Source organism: Orycteropus afer, unplaced genomic scaffold (assembly GCF_000298275.1).
Source record: "Orycteropus afer afer isolate SDZICR_OR568_19922 unplaced genomic scaffold, OryAfe1.0 scaffold00199, whole genome shotgun sequence".
Classification (NCBI taxonomy): domain Eukaryota; kingdom Metazoa; phylum Chordata; class Mammalia; order Tubulidentata; family Orycteropodidae; genus Orycteropus; species Orycteropus afer.
In genome coordinates this window covers 2,455,512-2,467,993 of record NW_006921786.1, presented here as the reverse complement: position 1 = coordinate 2,467,993, position 12,482 = coordinate 2,455,512, and the positions used below count along the sequence as shown (strand labels likewise).

Sequence of the window (12,482 nt, the reverse complement as noted above, 5' to 3'; positions counted from 1 at the left end):
GCTATCTCCCTGTGCAAGCACTGCCCTTCTTTCTCCGATTTATCACTCCAAGGAGTGTATCTATCTGATGTAAATGTTCACCCCATATGCCTCTCTATTGTTTTGAAACCATAGGAGTGAGTTCAATTCCAGACCTGAAGGGTAACTGGGGGCCATAGTCTTGGAGGTCTCACCAGGCTCTATTAGGCCATTACCCATTACCATGTAGAGAGATGCAAATCAAAACCATGAGACACCATCTCACCCCAGCATTAACAACAAATTTCAAGACAGAAAATAGCGAAGGCTGCTGAGGATGTGGAGACTGGGATTCTTCTACACTTCTGGTGGGACTGTAAAATGATACAACCACTGTGGAAATCAGTATAACAATTCCTTAAAAAGTTGGACTTGGTCATTCTTTGTGATTTTGATTTTGTTCCACATTGTTCTCCCACTCTATCCAAGATCTCTTGCACTGATCCCCCCCTTTTGAGAAGTTGACAGTAGTAGCTGGGCACCATCTCGTTCTTCTGGTCTTCTTGGTCATATTGGCTGAGGATCAAATGGTCTACTAGTCCGTTGGACTAATTATTTCCATGTGTCTTTGGTTTTCTTCACTCTTACTTGCTCCAAACTAGAAGAGACCCATCATTGGATCTAGATGACTGCTTGCAAACTTTTAAGACCCCAGTCACTACTCACCAAAGTAGGATGTAGAACAATGTTTTTGTGTAGTATGTTATGCCAATTGAGTTTGATGTCTCCTCCAACCATGATCCCAAGTTCATAGGTCAGTCCAACTACTTGCTTCCTCAGGGTAGCTGGCTGTGGCCAAGAAGCCACCACAACCTTGCCCCTAATCAGTTCTAATATATACCCAGACATTCTTACAGCACATACAAATACGCATGTCAAAACATCATCTGCCAAGCCTATACATTGTCAGGTACACACTCTCCCTTGCCTAAACATGCCTGATCATTCAGCCAGACCACCCCTCTATCCACCTGTAGATCAATGCTTGCCATCACTGACAACACAGTACTGTGCATGCAAAAGGATTCATCCTTTTGTCTATACCTCCCGTGTACTTCTCTATGTCTTTTTCTTCCTCAGTGCTACCGTGTTGATCACTTACTTTTGGTACACTGCCCTACGTTTCATCCAAATCAATACTTGTCTCGACCTGTCCAGCAGTGTTCCCTCCCATCTCCTCCCATCCCTGGTAACCAACAAAGAAAGCTTCCTTCCACATAGAAACTTTTCCTTGACTTTTTACAATAGGGAAATAGTACAATATTTGTACTTCTGTGATTGACTTAAGGAGCTCCAGTGGCGTAGTGCCTAAGACATTTGACTGCTAACCAGAAGACTGGTGGTTCAAACCCATCAGCCACTCTGTGGAAGGAAGACTGGGCAAATTTCCAAGACTTACTGCCTTGGAAACCCAAAGAGGGTCACTATGAGTCAGAATTGACTTGATGGCTGTGAGTTTGGTTTGGGTTTTGGTGACTGACTTCTTTCACTCAGCATAATGTCTTCCAAGTTCATCCATATTATGCCATGTTTCACAGATTCCACATTATTCTTCAGTGTTGCATAGTACTCCATCATGTGTAAGTACCATAGTTTGATTATCCATTCTGCTGTTGATGGGCACTTAGGTTGCTTCCATCTCTTTGCTATTGTAATAGCGCTCCAATGAATATGGGTGTGCATACATCTGTTTGTGCCCTGCTCTCACTTCTTTAGGACATATACCTAGTAATGGGATTGTTGGATCAAATGGTATTTCTAATTCCAACTTTTTAAGGAACTGTCATACTGATTTCCACAGTGGTTGTATCATTTTACAGTCCCACCAGCAGTATACAAGAGTCCCAATCTCCACATCCTCAGCAGCCTTTGCTATTTTCTGTCTTGAAATTTGCTGTTAGTGCTGGGGTGAGATGGTGTCTCATGGTTGTTTTGATTTGCATCTCTCTACATGGTAATGGCTAATGATCATGAACATTTCTTCATATGTTTGTTGGCTGCTTGAATATCTTCTTCAGTGAAGTGTCTATTCATGTCTTCTGCTCATTTATTAATTGGATTGTCTTTTTGTTAAGGTGTTGGAGTTTTCTATAAATTTTAGAGATAAGTCCTTTGCCTAATATGTCATTGCCCAATATTTTTCCCCAATCTGTAGGTTTTTACTCTTTTCAAGAAGTCTTTTGAAGCAATTAAAAATTTAATTTTTAGAAGGTCCAAGTTATCTAGTTTATCTTCTGCTGTTTGTGCTTCTTGGGTGATGCCTGATAGTCTATTTATGCCATAAGTTAGGGCCCCTAAATTTGCCCCTATTTTTTCCTTGATGAACTTTATAGTTTTAGGTTTCATATTTAAGTCTTTGATCCATCTAGAGTTAGTTTTTGTATATGGTGTGAAGTATGGATCTTGTTTCATTTTTCTGCAAATGGATTACCAATTTTGCTAGGTGGCTAAGGCACTTGACTGCTAACCAGAAGGCTGGCGGTTCAAACCCACCAGCCACTCCTCGGAAGGAAGGTTGGGCAATCCTACTTCCGTAGTGATACTGCCTCGGAAACCCAAGGAGGGGTCGCTATGAGTCAGGGCTGACTCGACGGCACATAACAACAACAACAACAACATTTGTGAAAGAGACTATCTCTTCCCCATTTAATGGACATTCTGCATTTCCAACAAACTCCCAGAGATGCGGATGTTGCTGGCCCATGGACCACATTCTGAGCAGCAAAGCACTATGCTGTGATGCATCCTTGTGTTTCTGGATCCCTTCTTTCACATTCTTCTGAAAGACTCTTGCCATCTTACTTTTACAGTCAGTGATTTGTTGATTTCATGAGTGCAAAAATAACAGTAAATCTCTACTTTAAACACCTACCCAAAGTTTCGTTTAAATTTCTGTTCGAATTGCAATACTTTGTGGCAAAGGATACCAGCTATTTGGAAAAGTGCTCTTCAGTTATAAGCTGTAGAAGTTGCAGCTTGTTATAAAATTGCTTTTAAATGTAAATGTCACCATTGAGAATGTTTTCTGGGCCAGGGAAACAACTGTTGACTCTAAAAAAAAATTGAGAGTTCCAACTTGAGAAATGCAGGGAGGGGTTTCTTGAAACTTGGATGTGAATCATTTAACAGTAAGCTTTCTTTTTCACCTTATGAGAAGAGAGGATGTATACAGAAACCAGAAGAAATGACAGCTCTTCCTGCCCAGTGAAGAGTGTTTAAGGGCAAATCAAGAGTGTCCACATAATTAGTCTGGGCTCAGTGATTTTAAGTTCACTTGTGAGTGAAGCAGAGAAAACTGGAGCCAAGGGGGATAAGGATAAAGTCCCAGTGGTGCTTTTGATGCTAAAATGGCTCAAGGTCCAGAGTCACAGACAAAGCTCTAGAGGAGGCTGATTCCAAATCCAGGGAAATAAAAAATACATAAAGGTAGTCATAATACCAGGAGCTCTAGTGGTGTTACACTTAAAGTATCTGGCTGATAACCAAAAGGTCGGTGGTATGAACCCACCAGTTGCTTTGTCGTAGAAAAGTGTAAATCTGTAAATATCTACAGCCTTAGAAACCCTATGGGGCAGTTCTACTCTGTCCTGTAGGGTCGTAGTGGGCTTGGGAGTGATAATACCAACTTAGATTAAACTGAAATCCGAGACAGCAAGGATTGCTTAGAATGATCCTATGCCTCTTTATGCAATTTCTAGAGCCCACTGTGGTACTTAAGTTTGTCTGTCAACTTGGCTCCGCCTGGTTGAGTGGGTGGGCAGCTGGATGTAGTATTCCCCATGATGAGATTGGTAATCAGCTCCATGGCAGAATCTACTGTAAGCAACTGAGTAGCCACCTTGGGAATGTCGCCTGCTTCCCATATACAAGCAAGAGCCTTGGGAATGGTCTCTTGCCTATAGCACGCTTGAACTCTGCATGTAGTCGTGTCATTGTTCAGCAGCCAGCCATGCTCTGCTGATCTTGGGACTTTCAATGGACTTGAATTAATGGCCTATCTTGTGGTTTGGTAACATCGGGACTGTATCATTTTATTTGTCACCTTGGGATTGTTTGCCTCAGCAGCCAGTAGCTGCCTGAGTGAAGAGATGCCTCTAGCTTCAGTGGACCAGGAGCAAGATGCAGAGCTGAAGCCCAGGGTTGATGGGCTTTCACACAGCTCCTGGAGCCTAGCACTTTGAACTTGGACTTCTAGCCTCCCAAATTGTAAGAGAATAAACTCCTGTTTGTTCAAGCCATCCCATTTGTGGTATATTCTTCTTGTCGGAGTGATTTTAGGTAACCCGAGCACACAGTGATTCTCAAACTTTGCTCTATATTAAAATCACCTGAGAAACTTAAACACACTGCCTCCCAATGGTCGGATCACATGCTTACATCAATTACAGCAGTCCCAGGGATGCAGCTCTAACTTTCTTACACCTCTAACTTACCTAGGACCAATTCATACATGCCCTTTCATGTTATGTAAACTTGCACTAAGTTTTAAATGAACCCCTACCCACAACAAATTCTTTATCACAGTCACCTCCACTTGTTCCATGTGCAGCTTTACATCATGGAAAAGTCATCAAGACTTTTCTTGCACCAGAGTAAGGCTAAATAAGAACTGTATGCACCTGTTCTGACTCACCTACAAACTCCACTTGCAGACTTAAAGACACAGGAACAGATCACATTCGTAACTCAGGGACTGCCTATAAATCACAGTCTCTGGGTGTGGGGCCCAGGCATTGTTACTTTTTAAAGCTTTCCAGGTGATTCCAATGTGCAGCAAAACTTGAGAACTACAGTGTAGGCTCTTGGTGTCCTCAATCATAAAATGAAAGAATCCATATGGTTCAGTCAGTCTTCTTCTGGTTGCGTGATCACATTGGAGAGATTTTTTAAAATACTGATGCTGGTACCCTGGAAATTCTGTTTAATTCGTGTGCTCAGGAATCATCATTTTTAAGAGCTGCTCATGTGACTCAATGTGCAGCTAGGTAAATAATCACTGGTCTAGATGCTTTTGCTAACATTTTAAGGATCTATGATGCTACTAATGCTGAAAATGCATCTTAGACTATTTAAAACAGACACCTCATATTTATTTTAAATTATACGCAAAATGTTGGATGGATATATCTATATATATCTTTGAGGAAAGGAGGCCTGACTGCACAATGGTTAAGCACTTAGCTGCTCACCAAAAGGTCAGCAGTTCAAATCCACCAGGGGCTTCTGCAGTAGAAAAGACTTTGCCATCTGCTCCTGTAAAGATTATAGCCTGCAGAACTATGGTGCCGTTCTACTCTGTCATATGGGGATGCTGTAAGTCAGAATGGACTTGACGCAAGCAACAACATTTTTGAGGATAGAAGTCCTTTCTTAAAAGATTTCAATCTATTTGTCTTAAAGGCAAATATGTGGTTTTTGACTTAAAACATTTAAGAAAATTAAAAACCAAACCAAAACCAAACTCACTGCTGTTGAGTCAGTTCTGACTCATAATGACCCCTCCTTGGGTTTCAGAGGTGGCATCTTTACAGAAGTACATTGCCCAATCTGCCTTCTGAGGAGTGGCTGGTGGGTTTCAACTGCCAGCCTTCTGGTTATCAGTCAAATGCCTTAGGCACTATACCACCAATAAAACTGATTTAAATGGCACTTTTGCTTTGGTCTTGGATTTTAAATGCACCTCCTGACACCTAGTGGTTGTATATCTTTATTGCAGGATTAATTCAGATCATATTTTTTAAAAAAGGCCCACTGCCATGGAGTCGGGAGCTCTGGCAGCATAGTGCCTAAGGCACTTGATTACTAATCAGAAGACTGGCGGTTCAAACCCACCAGCCACTCCTTGGAAGGAAGATGGGGCAATCTACTTCCATAGTAACACTGCCTCAGAAACCCAAGTAGGGGTTGCTATGAGTTGGGTCCAATTGGACAGCACATAAGAACAATAACAGCTGTGGAGTCAATTACAACTCATAGCGACCCCCACTGGGTTTCCAAGGCTATAAATCTTTACAGAAGCAGACCCACCTTTCTTCCAGAGAGCAGTTAGTGGATTTGAACCCCAACCCTTTGGTTAACGGCCAAATGCCTTAACCACTATGCCACCAGAGTAGCCTACCTTTATAAAAAAAATGTAAGGTGATCGATGTGATCATTTCAGATCCAAACATCAAAACAGAAGCTGTGTCTGAGGCCAGGGTCAGTACTAGGCTGCCCAGTAACACTAACAATGAGAAATGACTTTCCAAGCTGCACTTGTTACAACTGTCCACTCAGATGATATGGATTCATGTCTCCAACTAGGTTAGAATATGCGGGGTTTCTAATGCAGACTGTTATTAATTATCTACCTTGCTTTGAATACTGGCTGTCTCTTACCTTACTGCATGACCTTGGAAAAATTATTTTACCTTCACATAAAATGGGGGTAATGTAAGTACATTTAAGATTGTTGTGAAGAATAATTAAGAAAACACATATAACATGCTCAGCAAAATGCTTGCCAGAGATTAACAGCCCAATAAATGCGGGGTTATATTACTGTTTTTACTAACATTTTTATTATTAATACTTTAGTGACCTTGATCAAGTCACTTAATTTCCTTGTGACTTTTTTTCTGTAAGACGAGGAAAAGAAACCCTGCCCAGATTACTTCATAAGATTATGTAATAATCAAGGAAACAAAAAGAATCTATACTATTATTTGAAGGCAACTCATCATGTATCCAGGGAATCAACAGAACACAGGAAAGGGCACCCTAAAATACAGACATAATTCCTACCCCCAGTGAGTGCTCCTTGAGATTTTAATAGTTGAGCAGTAAGGTTTTTTTCACTATTTAGCATTCTAGGCAATCTAAACACATGGGTTGCCACTGAGTCAGAATTGACTTGATGGCAACCAGTTACGAGTTAGCTGATCTGATTCTTTTCACTATATGGGTAGAACAGTAATAACTTCATTCTATCATGGCTGCTGCAAGCTCCTTTTAGGTAAGAGAATCACATCACTCACTCACACACTAAATCACAGATGCCCTAACTCATCAGCCCTCAGCAAGTCCAGACTATGACAGGCTATAGTCTCCCCCATTCAGAACACTTCCTCGGGGGAAGGACAGCCCCCAGGCCCTGTTACAAGCCTGTCTGCAATCAGGAAGTCTCTCACTGCACAGGGCTCCATGACCTGCCCCACTGGAGCAGAAACATCACCGAAATCTCTCATTGGCCTGAGGAAAGATGCAAGGTGATCAGCTCTTGCTTACCTGGAGTCTGCTTGGCCGTACGCACAGGGGTGTAGTGGTTTTTGGAGGATGATCTGACTGGCGTGTTCTCTTTGGGAGAGGTATCGATAGCCGAGATAGTTTCTCTTTCACAGTGTGCTATGGGGATTGGTCCTTGTTGCCTTAAGATGTCAGCCAGAGCCCTACAACAAGGAGGAGATCAAACAGTGAGATTCCCTAAGCAGGTGTGTGCAGCCATAAAGGGAGCAGCTCACTTTTAGAGGACCTTTGATTTACTGAAGCAAAGGAAGAAGTCAGAGGCACGGCATTCAGTTCTCAATAGTCACAACTTCATCTGGTGCTGTCTCAGTGGGAACACAGGGGAGAGGTTGTCATGCCTGAGGGTATGGGCACAAAAAGACTGCAATTATGGTTTATTTCCTCTCTTTAATTCAGTTCACAACAATGAGCTCTGGGCACTTTCAAAATACTGATTCCCTAAATACACATCTAAGCCAGGCAGATATCTACAGTAGCTGGCCAATGGAATATCACTCAGGGAAAGGCTGACATAGGTGGCCTCAAGTTCAGCAACTAGTTACTAATATCAGGAGCCCAGCAGCCCCATAAAAAAAAAAAAAAAAATACACTGAATAGCACAGACAAGATACTGGTGATACAAATAAGTACAATACACAGCTCTTGTCATTAAAGAAAGGTGTGATTTAGCTGCAAAGATAGGATGTATGGATGAAAAGATAAATATTTGAACACATGGATAATGCAGAATGCAACTGGAGGTTAAACATGGTAACAATTACAAACACAGAGAAAAACAAAGACAAAAAGAAAGACATAGAAACTTACCTGTAGCTGGAAAGGCCTACAACCTCTTTAAGAAACTCAGTTATTCGGACAAAGGTATTTATTCACTCAACATCTAGCTCCAACAACCAAATTTACATTTACTAAGTACTCAGTATACATCAGACATTGCAGATACAGAGGTAAATAGGACACAGTTCTTGCCATCTATTGTTGGCTGCCAACTCATGGTGACCACATGCATAACATAACAAAAAGCTGACCAATTCCACACCATGCCCATGATCTGTTTAGGATATGGCCATTCTGCTCCATAGGGTTTTCATGTACTGATTTTCAGATGTAGATCACTAGTTGTCTTAGTCTGGGAGCTCTGCTGAAACCTGTTTAGCATCATAACAACACGTAAATCTCCACTGACAGACAGGTGGTGGCAGTGCATTATGTGCACTGGCCAGGAACTGAACCTGTATCTCTCACATGGAAGGTGAGAATTCTATCATTGGGCCACCAATGCTTAATTCTTGCCATCTAAACCAAAAAACCAAACCCACTGCTATTGAATCAATTCTGACTCACAACAACCCTACAGGACAGAGGAGAACTGTCCCATAGGGTTTCCAAGGGTATAAATCTTTACAGAAGCAGACCACCTCATCTTTCTCCCACAGGGTGGCTACTGGGTTCTAACTGCTTAGCTTTTGGTTAGCAGCCAATTGCTTTAACCACTATGCCACCAGAGCTCCTCTTGCCATCTAGGGGCTCATAATGTAAGGGAAATCCCTTCTCACTGGTTTCAAGCAGGTCACCCTCTGTGAGTATGTAACATTAAGACAACCACTGTCAATGAAAAAGACAGAGAAATGCTCTAAGGAGTCAAAGAGCACTGTGGACAAGCCACAAGAAGCCACTGCCTGGTAGTTGTAATTTCAGGTCCAGGTCCTCTCTGGATCTCACAGGGCAACCAGGTTCTGAAAGTGACACTTTTGCAAGAGCAGAACAAGGACTCTCCCATCTACTCAAGGAGTTTTTCTGAGGGATAGACAAGGCTCCACACCCTGGGCCTCCCTGAGCCACCCTGGCCCACCTGAGACCTTGTACTGTGCTCAATGCAGCCCCAAGGAACATTGGAGTCAAGCTCTCTGCACTCTGCCTCCTTGGAAAGTGAAGACCACAGCAGTTTAAAAACATGTCTGAGGAGTGAATTGTTTCCTTCCATTATGCCGCCTCTGACATGCTGAACCTTCCTAAGAGAAGAGCATCAGGCTGGCAATCTTATCATTTAGTGGCATTTATATAGCAATTTCAGATTTTCCAAATGCTTTGCTCTCTCTGTCTTTTCTTTCTCAGCTGTGTAAAAGAAAGTACAAGCACACATCACTATCCCCAGTCACTTCTGCAGGCTACGTTGCTCAAGGAGAACGCAGATTCTCACAGGCTCAGTAAAGGAAACCAGAGCAGACTTGAGGGCTGTGCCAGATGCCTGAGCTCCAGGACTTGGGAATAAACAGAAATATGACCCTAAAAAAATTAAAGGATTTGGGTTCTAATCCCAGCTCTGCCACTAACTAGCCTTTAAATCTTGGGCAGGTTTGTTAACCTCTAAAATGGACATTTAATTGTATGTTTTTTCCCAAGGCAAAACAAAAGGTTAAAGCTAAGGTGACCTATAAGACTCCTTCTAATTCTAAATTTGGGTAACTTTATATATAAAATATATACCAAACATCCATGCAAGTGGCCTTCTATCACCACTCTAGTTATCAAAGATACTTTCTATGATATTTCTATGGTAAGAAAAACAGTGAGCTATGGAATAAAACTGAAAATCCAGAAATAAATCCTTACATTTATGGTAAACTGGTTTTCAACAGGGTGCCAAAATGATTCAGTGGGGAATGAATGGTCTTTTCAAGATACGGTGCTGGGACAACCGGATGGCCACTTAAAAAAGAATGAAAGCAAATCCTCCTCTCTCATATGATATGTAAAAATTAATCCAAAAGAGATCAAACTTTAATATAAGAGCTAAACTTACAAAGCTCTTAGAAGAAAATATACCTTGGATTTGGCAATGGTTTCTTAGCTATGACACCAAAAGCACAAGCAACAAAAGAAAAATAGATAAATTGGACCTCATGAAATTAAAAATTTTTGTGCTTCAAAGGACAACGGCAAGAAAGTGAAAAAAGACAACTCACAGAATGGGAAACAATATGATTCTATATCTGATAAGGACTTGTATCAAGAATATATAATACAAGAATATATATACAACTCAACAGTTGCATTTAAATAGCCCAATTTTAAAAAGGACAAAGGATTTGAATAAATATTTCTCCAAGATCTACAAATAGCCAACAAGCACATGAAAAGTACCTCAGCATCCTTAGTCAACAGGCAAATGCAAATTAAAATCACAATGAAATATCACTTCATAGTCATTAAAAAAAAAAAAAAAAAAAAAAACTTTTGCAGTCAGGTCAATTAAAGCTAATAGCAACCCTGAAGGACAGAGTAAAACTGTCCCATAGGGTTTCTAAGGCTATGAATCTTTACAGAAGCAGACTGCCACCTCTTTCTCCCGTGGAATGGCTGGTAGGTTCAAACCACAGACCTTTCAGTTAGCAGCCAACCACTTAAACCGCTTAACCACTGTACCAGGGCTCCTTTCACACCCACTAGGATGGCTATGATTAAAAAGACAAATAATAATAAAGTGTTGGTGAGGATGTGGAGAAACCACAACCCTCATACACTGTTAGTGAGAATGTAAAATGATGCATCTTCTTTGGAGAAAAATCTGGTGGTTTCTCAAAAATTTAAACAATATGCTCTAGCAACTCCATTCCTCTGTATACACCCAAGACAACTGAAAACATGTATCTCCACAAAACTGAAGGAAGGTTCAAGCATCATTATTCATTACAGCCCAAAGAGATAAGAAAAAAAAAATGTTCATTAGTAAATGCATAAAGATGTGGTATGGATATACAAGGGAGCTCTGGTGGCGTAGTACCTAAGGCACTTGACTGCTAACCAGAAGGCTGGCAGTTCAAACCCACCAGCCACTCCTCCGAAGGAAGATGGGACAATCTACTTCCATAGTGATACTGCCTCGGAAACCCAAGGAGGGGTCGCTATGAGTCAGGTCTGACTCGTCGGCATACAACAGCAACACACAGCATGGATATACAATGGAGTGTTGTTTATCCATAAAATGGAATGAGGTACTGAAACATGCTACCATACAGGTGAACCTTGATAATATCAAGCTTAATCAACGAAGCCACATACAAAATGCCATGTAGTATTTGATGCCATTTATATGGGATAGTTAGAACAAGCAAATCCTTAGAGACAGAAAATAGATTAGTTTTCATCAGTAGCTAGAGAGAGAATGGCATAGGCAGTGAATGCTAATGGGTATGGTATTTGGGGGGGGGGGGCAGATGAAAATGTTCTAATATTAAATACTGGTGATAGTTGTACAACTCTGTAAATATGTTTCAAAAATCACTGAATTGGAGATTAAAATTTAAGAATGAAGTTTATGGAATGTGAATTGCATTTCAATAAGGCTGTTGGTTTGTCTTTCAAAAGAAGTTACATCCTCCAGTGTTGCTTCCAAAACTTGTATAAGACCCCTGCCTGGCTGGTACCCACGAGGGAGCACAGAGTCATGCAGTTAAACCCATTGCTGTGCTGACTCTACATTTGTAGTTCTCACCTGGGGGTGGTATTTCTGCCCAGGGGATATTTGGCAGTGTCTGTAGACATCTTGTCTCAACTGGGGAGAAGGAGTGCTACTAGTGGCTTGTGGGCAGAGATCAGGGAAGGTGCTAAGTGCCCTACAATACAAACAGCAGCTGCTTCTTCCAACAAAGAATCATCTGGTCCAAAAGGTCGATAGAGCCAAATTTGAGAAGCTTTGGTATACATCCACATAGCAGGAGGTGAAGTGAAGGTTTAATTCATCTCTATGCAATACGACTCAAAAATGGGTTGAGCCATCTGTGCAGTCTAACATTGGGTTCAGCTCTGGGCACACAGTGGGGCAGGAGTCACTAAAATGAGGTCCGTAGGAATGGGGCCTTGCCCATCTCAGTCAAAAGGTCACATCTCTGCATGTGGTCCAGCACAGGGTAAATGAAGTAAGGAATGATGATTGCCCCAAAAGATTGCCTTTGCGGGGCTTTCTGTCTAGCAACATTTTTGTCTGCATGCACAGTTGAATGGTAATTCCGGACTAGATTAGCACAGGGGCTCATTCGCCAAGAAAGGTCAAATGGAAAACAGATTTTCCAGAATGGGAAGACTCATCCTATTCTAGCATTCCTGAAGCCCACCTCTTGAGACCCCTGCAGGCTCTGTAGACAGAGGGGTGAGAAGTGAAAGCTGGACAGCCACATCAA

General features: G+C 41.6%; 1 protein-coding gene across 1 annotated transcript in view; it reads right to left on the bottom strand.

The window, feature by feature from the left end:
• Positions 1-12,482, bottom strand: part of SHISA6 (shisa family member 6) — a 530,517-nt gene that overhangs the window by 491,999 nt on the left and 26,036 nt on the right. The window contains exon 4 of the mRNA XM_007948061.2: positions 7,285-7,445. Within this exon, the coding sequence (XP_007946252.1) occupies positions 7,285-7,445 (161 nt within the window). The remainder of the gene's footprint in view (positions 1-7,284; positions 7,446-12,482) is intronic.